The sequence below is a fragment of the Colias eurytheme genome, chromosome 3, assembly GCF_061535395.1.
Source record: "Colias eurytheme isolate Ceu_HAF_F1 chromosome 3, ilColEury1 Martin Lab GWU primary, whole genome shotgun sequence".
NCBI lineage: Eukaryota > Metazoa > Arthropoda > Insecta > Lepidoptera > Pieridae > Colias > Colias eurytheme.
The window spans coordinates 2,423,831-2,436,348 of NC_142982.1; the positions used below are offsets into that span (position 1 = coordinate 2,423,831).

At 34.1% G+C, this 12,518-nt stretch overlaps 1 protein-coding gene and 1 non-coding gene across 2 annotated transcripts in view; one reads left to right on the forward strand and one right to left on the reverse strand.

Moving 5' to 3' along the window:
- Positions 1 to 2,079: 2,079 nt before the first annotated feature.
- fzr (fizzy and cell division cycle 20 related) overlaps positions 2,080 to 12,518 on the reverse strand; it is a 60,651-nt gene continuing 50,212 nt past the window's right edge. The window contains exons 5-10 of the mRNA XM_090119376.1: positions 10,042 to 10,176; positions 8,266 to 8,380; positions 7,369 to 7,490; positions 5,288 to 5,456; positions 4,619 to 4,728; positions 2,080 to 3,564 (exon numbers count right to left, since the gene is read on the reverse strand). Coding sequence (XP_089975502.1) covers positions 3,388 to 3,564; positions 4,619 to 4,728; positions 5,288 to 5,456; positions 7,369 to 7,490; positions 8,266 to 8,380; positions 10,042 to 10,176 — 828 coding nt within the window. The 3' untranslated portion in view covers positions 2,080 to 3,387. The remainder of the gene's footprint in view (positions 3,565 to 4,618; positions 4,729 to 5,287; positions 5,457 to 7,368; positions 7,491 to 8,265; positions 8,381 to 10,041; positions 10,177 to 12,518) is intronic.
- On the forward strand, positions 6,200 to 6,272 carry TRNAK-CUU (transfer RNA lysine (anticodon CUU)). The gene has a single exon. It is a non-coding gene; the product is annotated as a tRNA-Lys (tRNA).

Below are 12,518 nucleotides of genomic sequence, written 5' to 3' on the forward strand. Positions count from 1 at the left end.
GGGTTTGGATTCATGGTAGGTAATAAGTACCTGCACTGATAAGATTACATTATGAAAAGTTTAAAATTTTAAGACTAATTACAGTATATTTCATGGCAGGCTGCTGACTTACGAGTCTCAGAGATCCAAATTTATTCTTTATTCCATTATTTCAATATAGTCCAATTTTACATAGTAAAGGGAAATGTAATATTCAAATATTCAGTGATTGTTATTGCAAATAATACAGCTTACTGTAGGTGAAACAGATTTTGAATAGATTCAAGTAGTTTTTGAAATCATTCATACGAAACAAGCTTTAAAACACTATTTGAAGTTATCATTTTTATTTTTTTTATAAGAGTTTTGAGACTCCTTACATGTCGCTTAGTAAGGTTGGAAAAAACATGACTTTCTTTATATCAGGGCAATATCAACAGAGTATAAATAAAACAACCATAGATAAATCACACAGTTTAATATTTAATCTACAATACAGATTACATGAACACTTAAATTACATGTTATTTCTATATCAGTCTATCTTTACATAGTGCATCAATATATTATTCTTCTCTATGTATAAATATATTTTTATATAACGGGACTAACCGCATTAATTTTAAATCGTTTATATTACAGCGTGCACTTTTGTTATATTTTCTTATTATTAGCGGTCGTTATTTTAAATATTAATTTAAATAATAATATGCCTTGAATCGAATGTAATTTCGAATTCTTAAACGACCATAAAGGCCTATGTTTCGCTGTATATTTAGTATGATTAACTTATGTTGAGAATATTATAATTTAAACAATATTTGGGTCTAGTTAGATGGGTAGAATTTATTATAATATCTACTTAACCTACTTGTATTACATAATTCTTTATTTAAGTATGCTAAGCTATGACAGAAAATGGGAACTGGGAAAGTCATGTACAGAAAGATTAAGGTCGCGTTTCCATCTTCCGCAAGAAAGAGGAGATATTTCTTGCGGAAGTTTTCTTGCAGATGGAAACACGGCCTAATAAAACGAATGTGACAGGTGGAAAAAAGTCAGAAAAAATACATAAACAAATAAACATAAGAACGATACTGAATAGAACTGAATACTACTACTACTGAATAGAAGAACGATACTGAAAATTATATTTCTTAATACGTATATCTCGTTGGGATAAATTAAAATCATCAATCCAAGGCAGATTAACATTTTTAGTGACTATTAGTGTTGAACACCAAATACCAAAAACACACATGTTAATAACACGAAGAAAAAATTTTATTTGGTTTCGACCACACCTCTTAAGCTACGGCGACTATCACCTCCGCTGAGCATCACCATTTTTGGGCTCAGCAGTAACAGAGATTATAACCGCGTCTACAATCTACATTGCACAAATCCAATCAAATTATATATCTAATAGGAATTTACAATATATGAAAAAAAAAACATCTTATTAGAAGAGGGTACCTCGAAAAAACTCGGGGCGGGAGAAACGGTGGAATACACACGTCTCTTTCTATTCTACTATGTGAGAAAGAGACGACGATATTTTTTTGTTCCCGCCTCGAGCAGATCTTAAGCTACGCAATAATTTAGTCTAAATCAAAAATAAATATAGCACACCGCAAACGCTTTATAAATTACAACAATAGATTTCCAGATTTTTCGATTTTTTTTTCAATTTTTTGACAGTAATGAGATCATAAGAGGTACCTCCATTTAATATTTTCCAAGCTCTGTTATATCCTAATAAATGCTAGAAAAAACTTACACTATGCTCCTCTAAAAGGCAAGGGAATATTAATTTGTTTAAGTAATTATATGAAATTGTTAAATAATGTTCATAAATATATACAGGTACTTATTATTTAGTGCAATATATCTAATCGGTGTTCTTGTTATAATGCTAATTTTAACTATTTACTAAGCTAATGTTAATAAAACTTTGAAAAAAAAAACACGATAAACATTTATCGTGAAATATAAGGCTCGTCACACACTAGTCATAACAATTACTACTTGTGAATAAGGGGCCTTATTTATTTATTATGTTTTGTCTACACGCAAGGCTTGTGCATGCAAACTTGTATGCACAAGCCTTTTATTCCGTGCATCCAGAGCATAAATACATACATCACAAGAATTTACACATAATATACAATTTATCATTGCATTTTATTGATATAAAGCAAATATAATTACTTTAAATGGAGATTTTAGACACAATTTTTTATAAGAATATCATCAATATGCTACCCGGATATTTTACATGAAAAATATATTTTCTTTAGCTCAAAGAAAAGCTTTTATTTATAATAAACTTATAATTTAACCGCAAAACATGCCGCGTAGTATAATAACACAATTTAATACAAGACCAAATATATACGAAATAAGTGAATCGAAAATGATAAAACGATCAAAATATACAGCTTAATCAAATTTGTGTAAATAACTACTAAATGGTCGATATTTACTATAGACACGATTTCTTTGTATTAACAACATTATTAAAATATGTATGAAAAATCATAAATATAGTAAATATCACAATAAATATACACAATTAATGATACAAATACATATAATATGTAAATTCGATACACAAACAAATGTACAATAGTTCAAAAGAAAATGTTCATTTGTTATCCGCCATAGAAAATTAAAAATCAATCAAAATTTTAAACGACCAATGAAATTTCGTCAAAATGACGTCAAAAAATGGTCTGATTGGTTAATACATTAGCAGATAACAAACTTTATACAAGTAATTCCATATGATTTAAGTATATTTTATAATATTGTAGCAAGTTCTTTTTTATATTATGACGTAAACAAAGACGAAAGATTCGACAATTACCCGTCTCACTCTAACACATTGAAACGCATGTACGCTAGAGCGAAACGGCACGATTCTCTCGCCTTCATTTACGCAAATATATATACGAAAATAAATACAAATAGAACTAAAACAAAAGCTGCGCTACGAAATATTCGCTAAATACATCTAAAAATAACACGATCACAAACCAAACTGTTTTGGCAAATTGTCTATGCCGATTGGCAATACCGCACATATAATATTATGCCGCAAACGAACCGATGTTGTAAAAACCGTTGCACTTGTATTGTACACATATTTCTACTAAAACATCCGAAAACAATAGTTCTCAAAGAACCAATTTGCATAATGAACAATATCTACCAACATCAAAATGTCCGCACACTTTCTACCAAATCACACACCATTTTCACCATTTGATAGAAGTTTCTACCAAATTTTATACACTCTACCCCCACATTTGACAGTTACTTCTACCAAATCGCCTACACTTTCTACCACGACCGCTCCGTTTGACAGTAATTTCTACCAAATCGCCTACATTTTCTACCATCACCTTATCTCAGCGCCGTGTACAAGTTAAGGACGCTTTTATTCTCCTTGTGCGATGGTGTTTTCGAGAAAACGTTCCAGAAACGCAGCGTTTCATCGCCGGCGCCTGTCACTATGGCTTCGCCATCGGGAGATAGAGCGAGGTATAATACTCTGTAGGAATGTCCCGTTAGTTTGGCCACCTGGGGATAAAAATAATACGTGAGTTATAATCTTAATCCATACTAATATTATAAATGCGAAAGTAACTCTGTCTGTCTGTCTGTTACTCAATCACGCCATAACTACTGAACCAATTTGCATGAAATTTGGTATAGAGATATTTTGATACCCGAGAAAGGAAATAGGATAGGATTTATCCCGGAAATCCTACGGGAACAGGTTTTTCTTTGAAAACGCGAGCGAAGCCGGGGCGGACCACTAGTACAAATATAATATTATTATCATCATCATAATTGTAATCATGTTAATCATTGAACACTTGAAAAATTTTAATCTTACCAAATATAGGTTCAAGTCATATTTCACCGCGCAAACTAAAGTGTCCTTTTTGTTCTCAATCATGCTAATTGTCTACTATATTCTTTTTTTTAACTTTCACATTTGAATTTGAATTTTGAACCCTTTCCTCAAAGTTGGCAGACCATACTAACCACTGACACTTGTGGAAAAAAAATAATAACTGCATATTTTTTTACTTATATTTGAATGGTTTACCTACTATATACATATCTATACTAATATTATAAAGAGGAAATGTTTGTATGTATGTATGTATGGTATTCACGCACGCACTGGACCGTTTTTGATGAAATTTGGCACAGACAATCTTTAGACCCTGAGAAAGAACATAGGCTACGTTTTATTGCGAAATATGTACCACGGGCGAAGCCGGGGCGGACCGGCTTCACCCGTTTCATAATACAAAACAGAAACAAATTTGAAATCGAACCTCGATAACTAATTAATCCATCAGGGGCCTTAGACAAAGTAACAATTAGATAGACCACGTGATCTAACGCGGCGTATGTCAATCCCATACATTTTTGCCTTTTCTAACTTCGTTATCGTTTTTTAATTGTTACTTTGTCTAAGGCCCCAGGCCCCGGAATCACAGACACAATAGAAAATCTATTGTGTCGCGGTCGGATCTGGCCGTTCGGGGCTCAATGGGTTAAAATAAAATTAATCGATTCCTGAATATTTTTATAAATTAAATAAACAATATAATATTACCTGTGTGAGCGACGGATACTTCCACACGAGTATCTGGTTCTGCGAGTAGCCGTGCGTCGAGACGAGCTCGCTCGAGTGCTTCGACCAAGCTAAGTTGCATACTTGCGAGCCTGGAATTAAGGAGAAATAATGTTTTAATAAAATTATAAATTCTTAGCTATTTTAATTATGTATATTGTATATGTATATCTAAAAGAGAATAGGAAGGGCTTTGTTTTTGTCGCTTTTATAATAATATTTTTAATGCTAAGTTAGTAAGATATTGTTGAAATAAATACTGGTTTTGATGACTATTAAAGTACTAGAATTGAAACTTATAATATTTTATGAGAATAAATAATTGTTATTTGTTGCATATTGTTTATGTATCCGTATGTCTTCTTTAGCATTGGTGAACGAGAACATAATTTGAATGCTTATATGTGTATTGTGCCCATTTCCAAGCGCATGTTATTTACGTGCATATGATATGTTTGAAAACATATACATACGGGTGTATTATAACGTTCGCAGGTGCGTGTCACATGAGAGTAAGTGTTCGTATGATGGCAATAGCCCGTGTTGGTGGTGTGCGTCTATTGTGTGTGCGTGTGTGCGTATTTTCACTTGTATGTTGTGTGTGTGTTATGTATGTGTGTATTAGTGTGTGCTGTGTGTATGTGCACTCACCGGTATCAACGCACTGCATCGGCTGCGAAGTAAGCGTGTTCCAGAACCGTATACACCGATCGGCCGTGCCACCACCCGAGGCGAGCAGACCGTGCTGGTGGGGCGACCAGGCGATCGCTTTCACCGCGGCCACGTGGGACGAGTACGTTTGCACGGGTGATGTGGAATGCTGGAATTGTTAATGGAGGGATTAATTCATGGATATTGACGTGACAACGTCTTATAATTCGATAGAGTCGGCTGCACGCACGAAAAAACATGACTCATGCGGCGTTACCTCGCTCTGAGGCATTCCATGAAGTGCGAGCGAGAGCGCGGAACGAGCGACAAAGAAGCACAATCGGACGTTGTCACGTTCAACTATCGTCAGTAAACCGACTTTACAGACAACTATTTTTTTTATTAAAAAACTATCTGCAATTTTCTTTAGCGCCGGCCCAAACCTGCGCGAAAGTGAAAAGTAAGGTATCTGAGTAATAATTGTATGACGGGCGCCACAGTAACCATGCGCAGTAATGCAAATATAAGCTGTTTGCCTCGGCTTAGGTTCACTCGGAGTATAAAATAGCTTTAATGAACTCAGTGGTGAATTTAACCTGCAAGATAGAACTCGCTGAACAACTGTCGAAATCAGTAAGGGTTCAAGACCGTACCGAATTTTAATAATCATATAATATTAGTTAGTTTGATTTTCCCCTGGATTTAGGAAAATAAAAACTGATAAAAAATCCTAAATTCTAAGGAAAATTACAAACCAGCTTTACCCGGGGCGAGCAGCATAGTAGTTAATGCGGTTATGAAACTATCACGAATTTGTAACAAAAGTAAAAGAATAAAATACTTTGTTTCTGGAACAATGCCAACACAGGGATGGCGTGTTTATTGAATAACAATTTCATCGATATAGGACAAGCCCGGCTAGCTCAGTCGGTAGAGCATGAGACTCTTAATCTCAGGGTCGTGGGTTCGAGCCCCACGTTGGGCGGAAACTTTTTTATTTTTGGGTTTTTTATATCAGGATTTTTAAGTACCTACATAAGTTTATTCAAATTAGCAATATTTATTAATTTTAAGCAGTTATATTATCTTATTAAAAAGATATTCCTTTCATAAAGTGATATTCATAAAAAAACAACCAAGCAATAAACTTTTAATTAATTCTTTTGCATTTTAAATATGAAGGTAATTAAATTAATTTGGTCTATTTCATTACTTTATTTATTAATAAATTTATACTACTGAGTTTATTTTAAATATCAAAAATGCTTTGTCGGCGGTCAGTGACCCTATTTTTATATTAAATATCAATTCGATTATTAGTGATTTACAGTGAGAATAGTCACTGCAACTGACACATATAATATTATATTTTTATATTATGTATGTGCCTATGTAAAAAGGATAAGAAATTTACGTTTATTATTATATTTTTTTATATTTCAAAATATATGTTTTTACTTTTTAAAACGATAGCAGTGTGAATTTTTTTTTCTACTCATTATATCTCAATATTATTATTACGCATATAACCATAACAAAACCATAGAGACCAGGAAATCGTTATCATCATATACAATATGCATATCTATTCGTCCACCGCAGAACGTAAATACTAAATTATATTGTGTGACACACAAACCGCAATCACACACTTGGCTATCATGAGAACTATTTTGTTTTTGTTTTCATTTCATTTTTTTAAAAGAATACTTGGTGCATGATCTACAATAGATACCGAAGCCAAAAATAGTTTTTAGAATTTTTGTTCGTATGTATGTCCAGGCTTAACTCAAAAATTACTGCGTGTATTTACTTCAAAGTTGCTACAGAGATAGCTTGAGACCTGAGGAAGGACATAGGATAGGTTTATCCCGGATATTCCGCGAAAACGGAAACTTCTTTGACTGCAGACGAAGCCACTGATGGAAAGATTGATAGTACTGTATTACGATATTTAGTCACATTTTTAATACGACTATGACCAAAAAGAGCGTAGCAGCATCAAAAAAAATTGCAAAAACGGCAAAAAATGTACATTTTGAGTAAAGACTAAGATGCAAAGCCATAAAGTACAAACTTACCATAGACCACACGAAGAGTTTATTATCATTGCCGCCAGAGGCTAGCGATTGACCGTCGGGAGACCACTTTAGACCGCACACTTCTTGTCTATGCCCTTGTAACACTCGGGATGCTTGTGTCGCTGAAAAATTATGAAAAATATCGTGAAAATAACTGTTTTTCTTATAAACAATTAAAACCGATTCTTATAGTTGACAAACTAATTCAAATTAAAACTAATTCTGCGACATTTTTCGTTACTAACCAAATAAGTAACAAGATTAAACAATAAACACCAAAAAAGGTAAAGATAAATAAAGCTATGACAATAAATGGCATTAAATACGAATGATGCATACATATTTGTTATTTTAGTAATAATAATTAAGGATAATATTTACATTTAATTAAACTCGAAATTATTTAAATAATAATTAACATATATTGTTAACGTTTAATGCACTGTGGAATTTTCCAGACAGATTTTCCTAACACCGTATTTATTGTCTTAACTTAATAGTTATGAATTTTTAGAATCAATATTTAAAATATTATAAATGCGAATTTTTCACTAGGCGTTTTCAAATCCAAAACATTAAATTTATATACTAGGGATTACGAACCCAATTATCAAGAGAAAGTTCAATATTGAATACACTACAATACACGTGTGTCGTGTACCCTATAAAACAAGCAAACTAAACCAACCCCTATACACACTACCATAGAGTCAATATCGCATACACACAAGACGTTCCCAAAGCATCCGGGACATTAAAGTTCTATACAATTATCAACCCAAAACTCAAGCTCATAAAGTTGAAAATTGCATACACATCCCTACACGTGTTTACGAAACTGCCAATCCAAACTAACCCCTACTCCCATACAAAAAAAGTCGTTTATCGCATACTCACGTGGCGTTCTCGTGTCCCGCTGCCGTATGTGCCTGTCGCGAGATCCCGAGCTGAGCATATCACCGTTCCACGCTAGAGCACCCACACGGGCCACGTGACCTTGTAACTTTGATACCTGGAAAAAGATAATAGAACTCAAACTCATACTCAAACTCAAACATAATCTTTAACTCAAACTCATACTAAGACACCTTTTCAATTTCAAACTGAAGCTTTGATTCGTTCAAGGTTGCTTACAAAAGCACTTTTGGCAAATTATACGTAATAATAACTAATAATGATAATATGGTAGCATTATAATCATTAACTCATTAAATCCTAATAATAGAGCCGTAGTTAACAATTAAACTCCCACCACCGATTTAATAGAATATTTTGAACAGTAGGTAGTTTAATAAAGAACCCATACATATAATTTTAGATTTTGATACGCAAATCTACTCTGAAAAATACGAGAATCCCACTGCGTAAAGCATATAAATAAAAATAGTATTATTAGGAAAAAAGCACGCGAAAAGCCAAAGTTCACTGACACCTGGTCACATTAATATGGCAAATTAACAACACCTATCTTCGGCACTGCATTGTTGATACATGCATAGTATAAAGATAACAAGTATGTCGACTCCCGGCGTTTTGGAGCGCACGGCGTAGGGTTGTCACTTGTTTAAAATAGTTGTATAAACAAACACCGACCGCTCACAGCAATGGCGCGGCCCTACGAGACCGGTACATGAGAAGGAACCGAGCGGTGTTGTGTGCGTGCGTCAAGCTTGCGTACGTACATGCGCTCCGCGTACATACAAACTGCGCGATGTATCTTTGCTCGAAGTTACCTTACTTATTCTCTTTATACTATGATACATGTTTACATATCATACAAACTGGTTTTGTTCTCGTTTAGAAAACCAGGGCATACGATCTGATCGAATGCAATAAAACATGCGAATTAATTATTTCACACTCGGGTTGCTAGGCAACCGGCCACAACCGGCTAATGCGATGTGACAGCCTCACGTTTTGTTACGCAATCTGTACTTCTGCCGCATTGCAAGTGCCTTTAAACTCTGATGAATTATCCCTAAATGTATATAAGAAATTATGCATACTTGATGCGAATATTGTAAATACGAAAGTTTAACTGTATGTAAGTATGTCTGTCTGTTAAAAAATGAAACTGATTTCGGTGTGAAATGAAAATAGTTGCAGACATAGGGTTAACAAAAATCAACCCCTAAATCGTTGAAATATCTAAGGATATTAATAATTTATCTCTTATCTACTGATAACGAGATGTAAATTAAATAATAAAACAGACGAGTCATTTGAGTAAAAGCTATGACTATTCATAAGGAAAGTCTAGATAGCTATAATAATTTATATGTTTTCTAGATCCTAGTTGGTTATTGTAATAAATGATACGATTATACAGTTCGAGTTTTGACAATACGCTTGCTAAGCAATAAATTATTATTTTATCCCAAATTAGATTATTTAGTTTACATTAATCTTCTATTAAAAGGAATGCAAACTCTACTCAAATTATTTGATTTAGGGGTAAATTTTTATATTATACTAGCTGTGCCATGTGGTTTTACCCGCACTGCTCGGCTACTGTTGATACATAGCCTATAGCCTTCTTTGATAAATGGGCTATCTAACACCGAAATAATTTTTCAAATCGGACCAGTAGTTCCCGAGATTAGTGCATTCAAACAAACAAACTCTTCAGCTTTATAATATTAGTATATATTTCTTATTGGGGCAAGAACTCACCTCCTTGTTAACGGACACATCCCATACGCTAATGTGCCCCTTCTGCGTGCCCACGGCGACCAAGTGCCCCCGCTCGCTCCACGCGACCGATGTGACTGTATTGCCCTCTGACGACAGGTCGCAGAGCCTGGTGACCTGCGGTGTTAAAATATAAAGATGAATAATTGTTCTAGTGTAGTTCAAGTTGTAGAAGTGTTAATAGCAAGATTAAACCAAGGGTATCTTTAAAATGTAGATAGATAATATTAAGATGAATATTTGTTCTCTACAATACAGATGTATTCAAAGAATTACGGACTCTATTCAGGAAATAGTTGGATACCAATAATCTTTAATTGTCCTGTTAACAGCGTCAAAATTTTAGATTATTCATTATGCGCAAGCGCATCGATAATTGCCTTCACTAATTATAAGCTATTACTTATAAATAATAATTTAAATTCCTCAGATATTGGTATAAATTTTAAACCAGAAAAACGCCCCTAGACCGTACCCAGATTACTTTTTACTACTTACATTCATCAGCGACCAGAATCAATTTGAAACGTCACTCAATAAAATATGGTCGATAATTAAAATTATAAAGTAGCCTACCAAGTTCCCAAGTGATCTAAGAATAGCAGTTTAATTAATCGTTAAAATCTAGCGTTTGTAAACCTGATAGCCGCCATGATTACATATTATGCAATGGTATAAATATGCAATGACCAAGAGCTACTGTATAATCTGTTTAGTAAAACATGGCGTTAGAATAAATACATAATTGAAATAATTGTATAGAGTGTTTTATTGATGATTTTCCCTGGTAGCTTTATTAAATCTTTACTAGAAGCTTTTTATGTGCAATTGTCAAAATAATCACAAATATTTTAAATTATCTTTAATAGGTATTTTAAGTATTTGTATAATTTTAGCCTATCCTGGGTTTAGTGCCTACGCCCTTTTACTAATCTTCGTGTCAGAACAAAGTGCATATGCGTCACCTAATGTTAACTGCTCCCTCCACTAGTCACACACATCCACTAGTTTTGTAGAAGGAACTTTTCCTTATATTAACCGACCTATTTTCCAATCCTATAATACTCATCAATAGCATAGCACCACTAAAAATCTACAAAAATGAAACCAAACAAAATTCCCCCAGCTACTCCCCCCCCCCCCCCATTTTTCTAAACGCATCCTCAGTCACATAAACGATTGCCATCTCTCGCGCCGGGTTCACTGCCACTGCAGTACATCTAAACTAGTCCACCCCCACACTGGTCCACGGCCGCTACCAGACGAGATATGGAGTTACATTCGACTCACGACAACGATTTGCATAGACACGATCACACGATATCACCGACTTAGTATAGTTTCAACGTCTTCATATAAAAAATGGCTATTAACAACTTTGAAACTAAAATAACAAGTGTACCTACTACCTATAGTGACCATACTACAAAAAAATTACAGGCAATATGTCCCTACTAATTATTACATCCCTAATTTAATAGTCATCTGATTTAATCAAATCATCGACAAAACAATCAAAGACAAGGCAATAGCTCAAATTCAAGCTCTAAGAACCAATATAAAGTTACAGATGAAATCAAAACTTCAGCAAGAAGGTAATGATTAAGATCTCAGTAGCACATTTATATAAGACTAGCGGTCCGCCCCGGCTCCGCCCGTGGTACATATTTCGCAATAAAAGGTAGCCTATGTCCTTTCTCGGGTATCAAAATATCTCCATACCAAATTTCATGTAAATTGGTTCAGAAGTTTAGGCGTGATTGAGTAACAGACAGACAGACAGAGTTACTTTCGCATTTATAATATTAGTATGGATTCACCATGAAAGCTCCATCGTTGTTCATTATTTCCTAACACTTTATTTAAAGCAAAGCCAACCTAAGCCCTTCTTCAGAAAGCAATCTTCTAAACCAGTTTAACGATGCATGAGCTGATAAACACAGCTAAACTGATTAAGAAATACCGCAGGTTCAGAAGAAAATGCCCGAAGGTAATAAGAATCACGTTTTACCACGGCATAAATAGCTATTTAATCATATATTACACTCTCCTATTAATGGTCTTAAAAAAACACCTATAAAATACATATGTGATAACTTGTAAACAGGCGCTACATAATTCTGCGCAAAACTACATTTCCACAAGTATGCACTAAACTTCTGGTCACGTACGACAAACACGAGCGAGTTCATCTCCAAAGTTTAATTAGAAACATGTTTATTTTAAATCAGCATCTTACGAAAATAAAGTTCCTCTAAATTTTAATTTGAAAACAAAAAAAAAAAAAAACAAAAAATCTCACGGCGACGCATTCAAAATGGCACTGCCCTTACTAGGTTACTGACCAAACAATCCTCACTTAACGGCACCTATGTCATGCAGACAGTCGAAATCCAGTCGTTTTGCTATTATTAATTAAATGCCTAGACAGAAACGCATAGAGGTAGGTGACTTATTGA